Source organism: Aspergillus caelatus, assembly GCF_009193585.1.
Source record: "Aspergillus caelatus strain CBS 763.97 unplaced genomic scaffold BDV27scaffold_8, whole genome shotgun sequence".
NCBI lineage: Eukaryota > Fungi > Ascomycota > Eurotiomycetes > Eurotiales > Aspergillaceae > Aspergillus > Aspergillus caelatus.
Window position 1 is genome coordinate 89,704 of NW_022475271.1, and position 12,532 is coordinate 102,235.

The 12,532-nt window shown below is 46.8% G+C and overlaps 6 protein-coding genes across 6 annotated transcripts in view; 3 read left to right on the forward strand and 3 right to left on the reverse strand.

Moving 5' to 3' along the window:
* BDV27DRAFT_109166 (ankyrin repeat-containing domain protein) overlaps positions 1-503 on the forward strand; it is a 5,154-nt gene extending 4,651 nt beyond the window's left edge. The window contains exon 4 of the mRNA XM_032064478.1: positions 90-503. The gene's annotated coding sequence lies outside the window, so the exon portion shown is untranslated. The remainder of the gene's footprint in view (positions 1-89) is intronic.
* On the forward strand, positions 3-416 carry BDV27DRAFT_152694 (ankyrin repeat domain-containing protein; the record flags this gene model as incomplete). Its single annotated transcript, XM_032071622.1, has 1 exon — positions 3-416. The coding sequence occupies one exon, from the start codon at positions 3-5 to the stop codon at positions 414-416; it is 414 nt and encodes a 137-aa protein (XP_031932893.1).
* A 1,009-nt stretch (positions 504-1,512) lies between the features above and the next one.
* BDV27DRAFT_140921 (amino acid/polyamine transporter I) lies at positions 1,513-3,536 on the reverse strand (the record flags this gene model as incomplete). Its single annotated transcript, XM_032069749.1, has 6 exons — positions 1,513-1,992; positions 2,056-2,385; positions 2,469-2,871; positions 3,060-3,149; positions 3,292-3,362; positions 3,414-3,536. 6 exons carry the CDS (start codon positions 3,534-3,536, stop codon positions 1,513-1,515), a joined length of 1,497 nt encoding a protein of 498 aa, XP_031932894.1.
* A 174-nt stretch (positions 3,537-3,710) lies between these two features.
* Positions 3,711-4,216, forward strand: BDV27DRAFT_109174 (uncharacterized protein). Its single transcript, XM_032064479.1, has one exon. It carries the CDS (start codon positions 3,885-3,887, stop codon positions 4,158-4,160), a length of 276 nt encoding a protein of 91 aa, XP_031932895.1. The 5' UTR covers positions 3,711-3,884; the 3' UTR covers positions 4,161-4,216.
* A 56-nt stretch (positions 4,217-4,272) lies between these two features.
* BDV27DRAFT_140922 (uncharacterized protein) lies at positions 4,273-5,543 on the reverse strand (the record flags this gene model as incomplete). The annotated part of the gene is made up of 3 exons (XM_032069750.1): positions 4,273-4,738; positions 4,798-5,165; positions 5,388-5,543. 3 exons carry the CDS (start codon positions 5,541-5,543, stop codon positions 4,273-4,275), a joined length of 990 nt encoding a protein of 329 aa, XP_031932896.1.
* Positions 5,544-8,056: 2,513 nt separating this feature from the next.
* On the reverse strand, positions 8,057-9,695 carry BDV27DRAFT_109188 (uncharacterized protein). The gene has a single exon (XM_032064480.1). The coding sequence runs from the start codon at positions 9,600-9,602 to the stop codon at positions 8,238-8,240; it is 1,365 nt and encodes a 454-aa protein (XP_031932897.1). The 5' UTR covers positions 9,603-9,695; the 3' UTR covers positions 8,057-8,237.
* Positions 9,696-12,532: the final 2,837 nt, after the last annotated feature.

Sequence of the window (12,532 nt, forward strand, 5' to 3'; positions counted from 1 at the left end):
CCATGGAGCATACCCAGATTGTGCAGATACTGTTGGATAAAGGAGCCGATATCAATACTCTGGGCGGAAAGTATGGAAATGCCCTGCAGGCTGCTACTATCAGAGGCTATAGCCAGATTGTACAGATACTGTTGGATAAAGGAGCCGATGTCAACGCGCAGGGTGGAGAATATGGAAATGCCCTGCAGGCTGCTGCCTATAGAGGAAATAGCCAGATTGTACAGATACTGTTGGATAAGGGAGCCGATGTCAACGCGCAGGGTGGATTTTATGGAAATGCCCTAAAGGCTGCTTACTCCAGAGGCTGTGGCCAGATTGTTCAGATGCTTTTGAACTATCAATTGCACATTGATGAACCGCCATTGAAGAGACTCAAAAGTTTCTTGGGACGCTTAATGTACAAGATCTTAGAATGACATCGAATTTTGCTTGCTATTGCTCACTATCTTCAGAACTCAGATACATTTTCACCCTTCCTGGTCTGCTTTAATAATATCTCATCATTATCCGTGAATGGTTCTATTGTGCTTTACAAAGAATTTTACAATCATTCCATTGTCCATGTAAAAGATTAATATGGATTGGTTCGAGGGGCGGCTTAGTCCACCGACTCCACCTGATTGAAACCAGAGACAAGTGTGTAGGGGTCAGCCAATTTTGAAAAGATCTGTACTTTGTACCGGTAATCTTGGCCTTTGATGAACGAGGTAGGTCTATATACAACGGAACTGCCGCCCTTCTTCACTCTATACATAGTAGATTAACTAATGGTTTATTTTATGATATCACCTGTAATTATGTCAGATCCTTAGTTTTAAATTCTATCATTAATTTAACAGTAGGTTGTGTTGCAGGTTGCTAGTTCTGTGATTAGAGATGAGAATATCCCGGCGCGGAGAGCGTGGTGGAGGGATTGATAGCCTGGTTGTGTGCGGTGGAGGGCAGCGTCAGCTGGTTGATCAGGAGGTGATTGTGGACTAATTTTATATCTATTGATTGCGAGGAGCAGGAGGGGAGGTAGAAAATGTTGGGTCGAAGCTGGTTGACAACTGTATTTTGGTCTTGTTATAAGAGCGGGATATTCTGGGTCAGACTCATTTACGCGGTTTTAACTGCCAGGGTAACAGTTGGATGAGACAGGCTTTAGCTCAGTCGTGACTATATTGCCTGTCATGTCGCAATCTACATGTCCTTATCTTCCTGGACCTTGGTCTAGCTGCTGTAGTGCGTGCGCTAAGCCCACTAACTGGCACTCCCTCTTGATAAGGCAGTAAAGGAATGAGATAGAGACTTTCAATCACGGAGGTGAATGTGATAATTAGGGCGAAAGGAAAATATCCTTTGCTTACTTTCGTCTCCTTGGTCTATTGCTTGGAGACTGGCTTTCCCAGGTGCAGTAATATAAGTGACATCTGCGATATATGCGGTCTTCCTTAGCCCAGGGTTTAAATAATTATACTCATCCACACCTCTACCTATCCATAATATACATAACCCACTATACCACACCATCTAAATCTCAATAACAGGCCCCTTGTAAACCCCCCTCGCCCTCACCAAATAATACCCCAAACTAAGCAGCACCGTACCACCAGTCCCAACCACACTATAATTCATCGACTCGGAATTAACATCATTAATCGGGGGCCAAAAGCTAAAGAACGTAGCAATAAACATATAAATCAACGAGAAAATATTAATCCCGATCCCCCATATACCGGGAAGGTGAAATGGTCCCCAGACGAGCTTGGCGCCTGCCGTATTAACCATTGTTTGTTCGGAGTTTCTCTTAGCTTGGCTGATTTCTCCTGTGCAGCGTCTGTACAGGAGAAGGCCTGCGGCGATCATGTAGGAGAGGTAGAGGCCTGAAGTAGACATTGAGACGAGGCTGTTAAATGCAACGTCGGAGCCGATGTTGATGAGGTTCAGGAGGCAACCGATTATGCTGGTTAGGAGGACGGTGTAGGTTGGTATTGCGGTGCGGGGAGTTACCTGTTCGTCTCTTTAGTTGGGCTGACGAGGTGAGGATGGAGGTGTGGGTAAAGGGGGTGTTACTTTGCTCCAGATGCGCCAGCCGGGTATACCTCTGTCTCGTGAGAAGGACCAGAATTGGCGCGAGGCGGATGCCAACATGCCTACTGTTGTGCAGCAGCACATGGCTTGGATCACGGATCCAGCTGCTGCGGTGCCGGCGGTTGATTCGGTGGCTTGGTAGAAGATAGAGAGGAAGGGGACTCCGGTTGGGGATTTTAGGGATGTTTCGATGTCGCCGAGGCAGAAGTAAAGGGCTATTAGCATGCTAAAGCCTAGGGTTCCGTTGATGAGGACTGTGAGCATTAGGGACCAGGGGACGGCCACTGTTGCGTTAGTCATTTCTTCGACCATCTGTCGTGATGCAAGTTAGTAATGGACCTTTCATGTTTCTTTTCTTTTCCCGCTTATTTTGCATTTTTGAAGGGGCAACTCACGTGTACTGCTGCATCGCCACCTGCAAACGCAAAGACAGGACCAATGATGCCGATAAAGAATGAAAGACCTTGAGTCGGCCAATGGCCTTCATTAATAAAGTACGTGAATACCTCCGAAGCAGGTTTATGCTCTGCCATATACGTCAAAGGGATGAGAATGGCAAAGAAACCCAGGATATGAAGGATAAGAATTGTCCCCTCAAACCGAGGCAACAGCTTGCCTCCAATAATATTGATAGACGCTGCAAAAACTGCCGTGGCCCAGGAATAAAGGGTCTTGCGCCATGGTGCAGGCGTATAGTCGGGATTGGTGAGAATGACTAGCGCCTCGATGAAGTTGCCATTCAGATACAAACCGGTGGCGTATGTGGCTTGCCAGCCAATGACTGTGAGCCATCCTGTACTGTGTTGTAAGTTTGAGTTCTGGTGGGTTTGGAAACGGTTCACATACCTGTGATATAACTACTGACTTTCATGACAGACTTGGGTGCCATCATTGAGCACCAGTGGTATTGACCGCCTGATGTCGGTGCCCTACAGACCTGTTGTTTAGATTATCACGTTAGGGGGCGGGATAGGGAGGTAGCATACATTGATACCAACTCAGATACTACGACAAAGGTTGCTGTAACACCGACCCAGACGAAAATATATCCATATATTGAACCGGCTGGACCGCCACTAGAACAGAGTTAGTAAACGCCTGAAGCTTATGGTGGCTGAGACTTTCACATACTTCTGGAATGACTGAAGAAATAAACTGTAGAATCGTGATTTAGCCAGAGATATTCGATGCAAAGATAACGGCAAGTGCATGACCTACGTAGTTACGGCTTCCCAAGTGATGAGAATAGTGCAGCTGAAACCGACCATGGACATCAAACCGAAGTTTCTCTGTACAATATTAGTGACCACTCCTACTTTGAAACAAAATGGAATACATACTTGCAAGACCGGACGCTTCCCCATACGGGCCAGATAGACATCGTCCTTGTTCTGATGGGGCGGTTGCCCCTCAATCTCCTGCAGAACAGAAGCGCCCATCTGCTTCAGCTCTTGTTGAGCCATAGCGTAGGTGTAGGAATTGATCGATCACAAATATGAATTTTCCGACGTTCGGATGATGACGATTAAATCAGAGAAGCATAGAAACAAAGAAACAGAAAACGATAAATATGAAACAGATTTTCGAAAAGAAGCTTTACATGTAGAAATTTCTCGAGGCCCTGCAGGAGACAAACATAGAACAAGGATTAAATCCTGTTCGCTGCTTTTGCCTTCCTATATTCCGACAGGTGCATGTCTATGGAGTTTCTTCCCCCTGTTATGTAAAAGCATTGGCAGCATCTGCACTTCGCATGCCAGGCATGGCATCCTTGAAGGCCGAGGGATGCGGAAGTGCAACCTTGCAGGGATATGAGGAAAGCTAGATTTTCTAGCTTCTTGTTAGCCGTTGGCGCACGCTATTCCAAGGTTAGACCACCGCGTAGCAGGTGGAGCCTGTCAAATCATGTATGTACGTATCGAAGTGGATCCTTCGTGGAGATCGAAATCTGGAACGTATCGGAGAGGCTGGTGGAGAGTTGGGGTTGCAACGACGCATCCTTAGCGCTCCAACCAAACAGGGATAAGACTAATAGCCTTAATCCCTTATCCACAAGTGAGGGTCCAACAAAAGTACGAACACGTTAAGGATTTGAGATGTTACAGAGCCGAAAGAATGAATGAGTTTTCAATTTGGTTGTAAAGCCCCATTCCAACACCAACAATAATAAAAAGAATGGCAATGTAACCTTCCCGTGCCCTAATACGCACATTCCCTTAATGAGTTCCGCGGCGACGCAGTCACGGCCCATGTGCGAACTTCACGGATTATGTGAGCCTCGCTTGAATCACTGTCTCCATCTGAGTCTCGTTTGGCTGTGATTATCGTTGTTGTATGGCGATAACTTTTGTTGCGACCAATCGAAGTCATCTCGTGACTCTCAACGGGGGCTTGGTCCTGACTTTGTAGTTGCGACTTAATACCCGTAGAAGAGTGGTTGTATCCAACGCTGGAGGTATCGTGGCGCGTCATTCCGTCAACTCGAAGGCCCGTCGAACGGAGGCTGTCCAAGAAGGGCTTGAATTGAGGGGAGCAGGCGGTAACCACACTCAAGCATTGGGTGAGCTGCGTGCATATCGCCAGAGGCCAGGTGCCAGAGATCGGATCCGACGAATCAATAGTTCTGTTCGCGTATGCTAATTGGCCTATTGTTGCGATAATCACACTTGTCTGTTATTAGAAATGTAGTAAGGCAAAGTACTGTATATAGATGGATGTACTCACAAGATTCGAAGCCCGAACACAGTGGATAAAGTGACCTTCTTTTTCCACCGCGCCTGGATGCGAGTAACAATCAGGATTGCATACGCTATAATCGCAGCATCAGTGAAGATATTCGTCACCCCGATATAATCCCACCACGCCCCAATGTCGAAGCACTGCCCGGATAGGTAGTTCCATGGCTGAGGCGGTTTGCACCGAAATGCAGAGCTAATGACACCGGTGATTGCCCACAGTGTAATCAGAACCTCTATTCCTGAGGCAACGCGGCGGTCCGAGGCAGCTGGTGTTACGCTCCGGATAAAATGGACGAGGGCCAGTTTCGAGAAGCACATGCTTAGGATGAAGAGCATGGTGGCGGCATATTGTGACTGAGTGATTATTAGAGGGTATTCGACGATGGGAAATGAGGATAAATACTACCTTCATTATATTTTCAATGCTTTTCTCGGATAGTGTATCATAGTGGTCACCGTATCCATTGGCAGTGGCCAGTGACACAGCGAGGGATTGTGCTGCGCAGATCACCTAGAGACAGATCAATAATCGTCGCTTCGTCAAACTCACTCGCTTCGGACACTTGGTGCTCTTACCATTGAGACAATACTAAGATAATCATCTGTAGTCCACCGCCGAAAAATCCAGTACTTGGTCCCCAGTCTAGCAAGGACGCCAAGGATGGCAGTCACCATCAGAAACCAGGTCAAGACATTGACTGCGGGTTTCCAGGTATCTGTGAACCTCCCCATTGCAGGTGTGAAACTACAGGGAAAACGCACGTAGTCAGTTTCAGCGACTGAAGGGACTTATTAGAGTATCTAAAAAATTACCAGCGTGCCCCTGTCTACTACGTTTACTAATTAACCCAACAGCCAACATACCGGGTCGAGGGTGGCCTGTCACGAACACATGGTGGCAGGGGTATGGTCTGGGCAAACCAAGACCTACAAACAAAGGATCCTTCTGGTATTGTAGCAGCAATTGGGGCAACTGGATTGTATACTCTATCTATATTCCATGAAGCATGGATATGATTCCTTTGCTCGATGCGTTCCTTTCACGGAGAGATGATTCATGGCAAATTTCTAGACCTGGCCCCTGAGCAGGGATGTTGACAGAATAGAATTATGAACCCTGCACCGGCGGTGGAGATATGTTGCATTTCCTCCTCGGGCCGCAGGATCGTAAGGTCCGTGATACCGTCTTATCCGCGGCTGGCAGGAGTCACAGAAAAAAGTACTGATACATTAGGTCATGTACACGGCGAGAAGACCTTGTCGGTATCGTCGCTCTAGGATCCCTCTTGAATTGACATGGTTGGTCTGATGCTGTGGCTAGAAACCGATTTGGGGCTTGGCACAGACACGGTGCATATAGGGCTCCGATGCCAAGCACGACTAAAACCAACCTGTATTGGAGGCCCTCGGAAGAGGGAAAATGTGACCTTTTTTCAATCGAGAAAAAACTGAGATATTCGACTTAGTGAACTGTAGAATATGCCCGAGCCGCTGCCGACGAGTGACCGTAGAGGGATAGGGGAATTGTTGAGATAGAAATCGGATGTGTGATCCACATTCACTTTACCTCAAGTGGAAGCCGGCCCGAGCCAGGGTTACATGGAGTTTTAAGACGCCATCCGTTTGCGCCGACATCCCGTCCGACAGTCATATAATCTGGAGCCTGAAACTGTCCTTAATGTCCATGGCGTCCTTCAAGGCTTGGAGGAACGGAGTCAAAGCAATGGTTCGAGTCTGGCATTTATAACCGCGGCCTTACCTTTTTTTTATTTTCTATTTTTTTGGTGCTTCGTACTAAGGTGGTAGAAGGATAACAGGCACACATGATTTCTTTCTTGCTGGAGGTCATAAGTATTGTTCAGCTTGTCTATTCTGTACTTTAACAAACAAAATCTGTTCATGGGATAGTATACTTTCAGAGCAGACTGCACAGATCGGTCTTGAAGACCTTGAATACGGATCTTCTCGTATCCAACTTACAAACTGATTTCTCGACCCAGACAACAGCTCACAGGAGGTATCTATGGTAGCTAAAAGACATATTACCGAGTTAGGTAGACTGAGCAGAAGTACTAGGAAGAGATAAATCCGGGATGTGTATTGGGTTGCATGGCCGTTGCTGTGAGTTAGTTATCAAGATGTTAATACCATCCTTGCCCAGACATGTACATAAAGTCCAGTACAAGTCTGGCCTAACTCCTATATAAACGATGAAACTGGTGCCTCATACGCAAGGCTCCAACCCGCACCCAGGCAGGCACATCTTCCCAATCCGGCAATCCAGCGTACTTAATGACTCAACATCGACCAAATACCACCATCGGGGCCCTGATAGTGCAGTGGGAGTCGAGGCTAGCCACTCAGTCTCGGGCCTCGCGATCGAGCCTAAAACTCGACAGTAAAAATCCTTCGGGGTTTTCGTAACCTTCTGCAGCCTGGCACAGTGGAGCCAGACTCGGGAGGTGAGCTTTTTGTTTTTTTAGGGAAAAATTCCTTGAATTCTGTAGTTTTTTTCTCTTTCTCTATTTTCTCAGCTCTATCCATAGTCTTCTTTTTTTTTTTTTTTTGTTTTAAAGGTGCTGGGTTCATTGGTGTTCGTTGGTGTGGCAGAGGTACGTTTCGAATCCAGGGCAAGATGAGGTCTGAGGTTTTTGAACGATCATGTGGTCACAGGTGACATCAACAATAGATATGCAGATACCGTGATAACTACTTGCAACGTCACCAGTATTTATCATTGACGAAGACTGGGGAAGAAATGCCAGCAGTCTATATTGAATTGTTGCACAGATGCACAGTATACCTCTAAGAGCCCAATTGATAACCCCTACCTAGTTCATGTAACGACAATAGATAACTCCTTTCTGTAAAACAATAAGCCAGAGAAGAGAGCCCTGCCACGCGAGACTGCGGTCAGACAAACAGATACCGGAATATTCGCCGATATTGAGAGGTTCGTAACATGGTCTATTGCATTTGTACTCTCGTTATATTACTTCCGCAGTCTTCAAAGATACGAATATTGATCCGTGACACGAGGTCCCCACCCACGAATCTTAGCAGAACATCTGACTGGTCAGTGGAGGATTTGAGACAGGGAGTGGGTAAGTGGAATGTTTAATTATTGCTTAATGGAATCTTGTCGTGACTGGTTGACGGACTTGGCAGTGTGGCTGTGCAGCAAGTCTGGATTTTATATCAGGTGCGGGTCATCCCTTACCTCGACCTGATCTCAGAGAAATTGATTTTGATCACCCATTGACTGGGTGTCTCACCTTTTTACCTTGATTTACTAGGATGGTGTACTAATTCAAGATGAACAAACTAACTCAAATTCTCGTTCTACGAGGAATTCAGATTCAATAACTGCAAATATGACAATGTTCATAACTCGTAAATGCTGACAGCGCAAACAGTCGCTGCGCGCTATCGCATGGCAGCCCGTTGCATCGTCCGATCGGCAGCCAGCACGCGGTAAACGCGCATCAAGTCCTCCATCGAGGCCAGCGTATCCGGATGTTCCTTCCCGAGGACCATCTCTCTGCCGCGGACAGTCTGTTCCGCCACTTTCTCCGCGTCATCCCATCTCCCTTGGGACTGGTAGATGGTACCAAGATTCGCCATCGTGGTCAGCGTATGGGGATGCGCTTCGCCAAGGGACTTGCGCATCAACTGCAGCACTTGGAACGTCAACCGTTCTGCTTGGTGCGACTTGCCTTGCTGTTGATATGTCAACGCCAAGTTCGCCATCGCTGTCAAGGTCAATGGATGATCCTCCCCCAGATGTCTCTTCATAGACGACATAACGCTGGCCCCCAGGTGCGCCGCCTCTGCAAATCGCTCCTGACACCGATACGTGGCGGCCAGATTGCCCGCCGCCATCAACGTCTGCGGGTGATGCTCCCCTAGCACAACCCGACTAACCTCCGTGACTTGAACCTCCAGCTCCTCTGCCTCCTTCAGTCGCTGCATATCCCGATACGAGGTCGCCAGATTCGCCATGGAGGTCAGAGTCAGGGGATGTTCCCTCCCCAAACAGGCTAAGCGGGTGTCCAGCACCGCCGACTCCAGCCGTATCGCCTCGTCCAACTTCCCCTGTTCGCGGAACGTCACCGCCAAATTCGACTTCCACGTCAACGTGGACGCATGCGTCTCGCCTAAGAGCATCTCGCACCGCTCCACAACCCGTCGCTCTAATCTCTCGGCATCATCATACCGTCCCAGACTTGTATACGTGGTCGCCAGATTCCCGATGGTACTCAACGTCGATGGATCGCCCTCCCCCAGTGTCCGTCCCTTAACCTCCAACAACCGTGACTCTATCGCCTCCGCCTCCGCGAAAAGACCCTGTTTCGCATACGTCGACGCCAAATTCGACATCGACGACAAGGTCTGTGGATGTTCATCGCCCAGTACCCGTCTCCGGATCTCGGTGACCCGTCGCCCCAAGTCCGCGGCTTCCGACCACCGCCCCTGCCCCCAGTAAGCAGCGGCAAGATTACTCATCGCGGTCAGGGTGGAGGGATTTTCTGAGCCGAGCAGAGCGACCCGTGCCTCGACCACGAGTTTCCCAATATCAGCGGCAGCATTCCATTGACCATGTTCGAGGAAGGTCACGACGAGAAGGCCGAGTGTGTGTGCGGTCGCGATGGCGTCATCGTCCGGTGCATCGCGCAGCTTGGCGAGCGCGGAGGTCAGGCGGGAGGACTCGTTCGTCTGGCCACGAGATTGGTACGTGTTCGCAATGGTGGTTATGGCGGATAAAAGGCTGCCATTCGTCGGTGTGGCCATCGGTTTCTTTTATTCCGTGACGGGAGGGGTTTATTGATTGGAATTTATCGCAGTGAAACAGATAGGAAAATAAAAAAGAATACCACGGAGGAATTAATCCCGCCAAGAAAAGGCACCGAAACAGCGGGGGAGGGAAGATAAGGCAAACACGCAATCACCACTGCAATCAAACTTCAACTATCGTCGACTAAGGCACGTTGGTGGAATTGTCCTCGGTTCGCCGGTTGTCGGGATTTGGTAAGGTCTTGATGGTGGAGGAACATGACACAATCTCAAATTCGACCACGATGGGGGGTTTTTCCCTGCAGCGGTCACCTGCCCTGGAGGAATTTCTTTTTTTACCCCGGGTGTCATCAACTCCCAACTCTGTCTGGTGAACGGCTCCTCGCGGCTCCATTACTGTAAAATTATCCTTTCCATCTCCACCCCGTCAGCCCTACTAGGCTGGTATCCATGGTTGTGATTGGCGGAGAGCAACCCAGTGGGGACGGTTGTCAGGCAACCATATTTTGGCCAATGGAGGGAGAGGATGGGGTTTGTTTAGTTTGTCTGTTTGCTGTTCGTCCAGAATAACTGGAATAACTTCCCATCTTATTCTGCTGTAGTAGATCAATCACCATGGGAAGAAGCACTTTGCAAGATACAAACCTATATTTATAAACCAAGAGGCCCCTGGCAAACTAGGTAAACATCGTTCAAAAGAGTACTCTGTATACTCAACCCATATATTTTGGGGGGTATTTCCGGGCCACGCATCTAGAAGACTGTCACTGCAACTACTACAACGAGCCGCTTGAATATAAAATGGACTTGAGGAGGCATACACATAATAAAACATCGATTAAAGACTTAGACGAATCCTGTTTCAGGCAGAACATATCATCCTTTTGTAGAATTAATTGTCTATAAATTCCTAGTATATCAACAGTCACCGTGTGCATGTTGACGTTTTAAGCCCCATTAGCTTCTTGGATGCCTGGTATGAATAGTGGATACGTTGGGCGGGTGAGGAAAGATGTTTAAATCCGACCAGCAACGGCATCATATGAGATATCCATCATGTGCGTCCTTATCATTACACTGAAGGCACTGAGGTTTGCCTTAACCTCGAAGATCTGAAGAAAGAGGTCATGGATTGTCACCATTACCGCAAATATAAATTTGATATGGAAACCCCTTGCCAGGTTCTAAACAAAAAGTATTTCTCCCTCGACTAACATATCTCTAAGGATATGTCATCAGGGGCATTCTTTCAGAGGAGCTATTGCACATCCTGACTAAAAGATACGATATGACTGCAGATGCAAATCTAAAGTTTTCTCAGGACAACTTGCCTTTTATAATTGAAAACATTTGTGTGATGTATAATCAGGACGTGAAGAGAAGTGCTTCAGAAATATTTCCCCAACTTCCGTTCCATGTCTTTTGTCAGTTATGAGAACTTCTCCCCATGAGCACTTCCGGCCAGGGCTCGGTATGATTCTTAGGGTATGGATGCAGTTCTCGTCTCCTTTCTCGGTCTCCAGTGTCCACAAGCGAATATAGTGCCAGTAACCCAGATCCGATACATTACAAGGGTTCTAAATGAATTAGCTACAAGAACTGGCTTGGCTCTCGGGAATAAGTCTCACGGTTTGACGAGGTTGGCGGGGCGGGGTGATTAATCTACAGGTATATATTAGAAAGCTGTAGATCTACAATTTAAGTCTATATTTAATTTATAGACTAGGACTCTTAACCTAAAACCTACCAAGAAAATAGTTTGGGTTTGGACCTAACCTAGGACCAACCCGCGGGGTTTTTTTTCCCTTTTTTTTTTTTTTTTCACGAGGTCTATATCTAACTCAGGACCCCGGTTTATTACTGAATTCTCTGTCTACTGATTAAAAGCCTACTAGTACTGCCTTTGGCGCTAAAGCTAATAGCTAAACTAAATTACTAATGTTTTCTGAGAGCAGTATCTATGAGTTTATATATTATATCTATGAGATAACTGGAGTAACTGGTTTATAATAGATCGGGTTCTCTACTGGACCCGATCCAAACCCGGTGGTTTCGGGGGACGGGTCCTACATTTGGAGCCGAACCTGACCCGCAGACTACTCTATGCATGATCGTGGCCATAACAGCGATAAACATCAGTACTGTATTTATATGTCTATTAATCAGGAGTTTTGTACATTTTGAAGTGCTCGTTTACGCAAAATTGGTACATAGTTTTACGGGTAACCCAGTGGGCTATGCCACAGTCTAGTTACGTCTCAAGCTCTCGTGATTAGGGCAGCCCCTCCATGCAGCGCAATATCAAGCCTTAGCCACTCTCTCCCCATCAAGTGTAGTTGAGAACAGTATCGAGCCTACGAGGAGGACCCACAAAAATACCTCCCCTACGGGATAGAGTGGCTAGTAACGCGAAAAAAGAAAAATTAATAAATACGGAGTAAATAAAGCACCTATAGAATTTGGTCTCCTTATGATTTGGTTTCTGCTCATACCATCTCGTTTATGTGGATGAAGCTAAACATGATAACTGATAAGATTGTAAAGACTGAAGCTGTCCGACGTAACACGCGATATTCCTGTACCTAGTTAATAGATAGTCATGTTGGCTCAATCTCGGTAAGAACTATGGTCAGTGAAAGCAACCTGTTTGTTCAGCGATCTACAGGTTGATAGATTTACAACGATTGATGTCGATCAATACATAAATCCACATTCTAGATAATAGTCTGTCGATCGCTAGGACACTATTGATTGAACTATTAAATCCATTAATTAGTTATAATTTATCATTTAAGCCTTGTATTTTGACTCCAGGTTAACCATATATGAAAGGCAATGCCATACCACAATGTCTTGTAGTAATTATTACCCAAGTCTACTATAATTTGCATTACCGAGCATATTTTCACCCCCAATCAAATATGAAG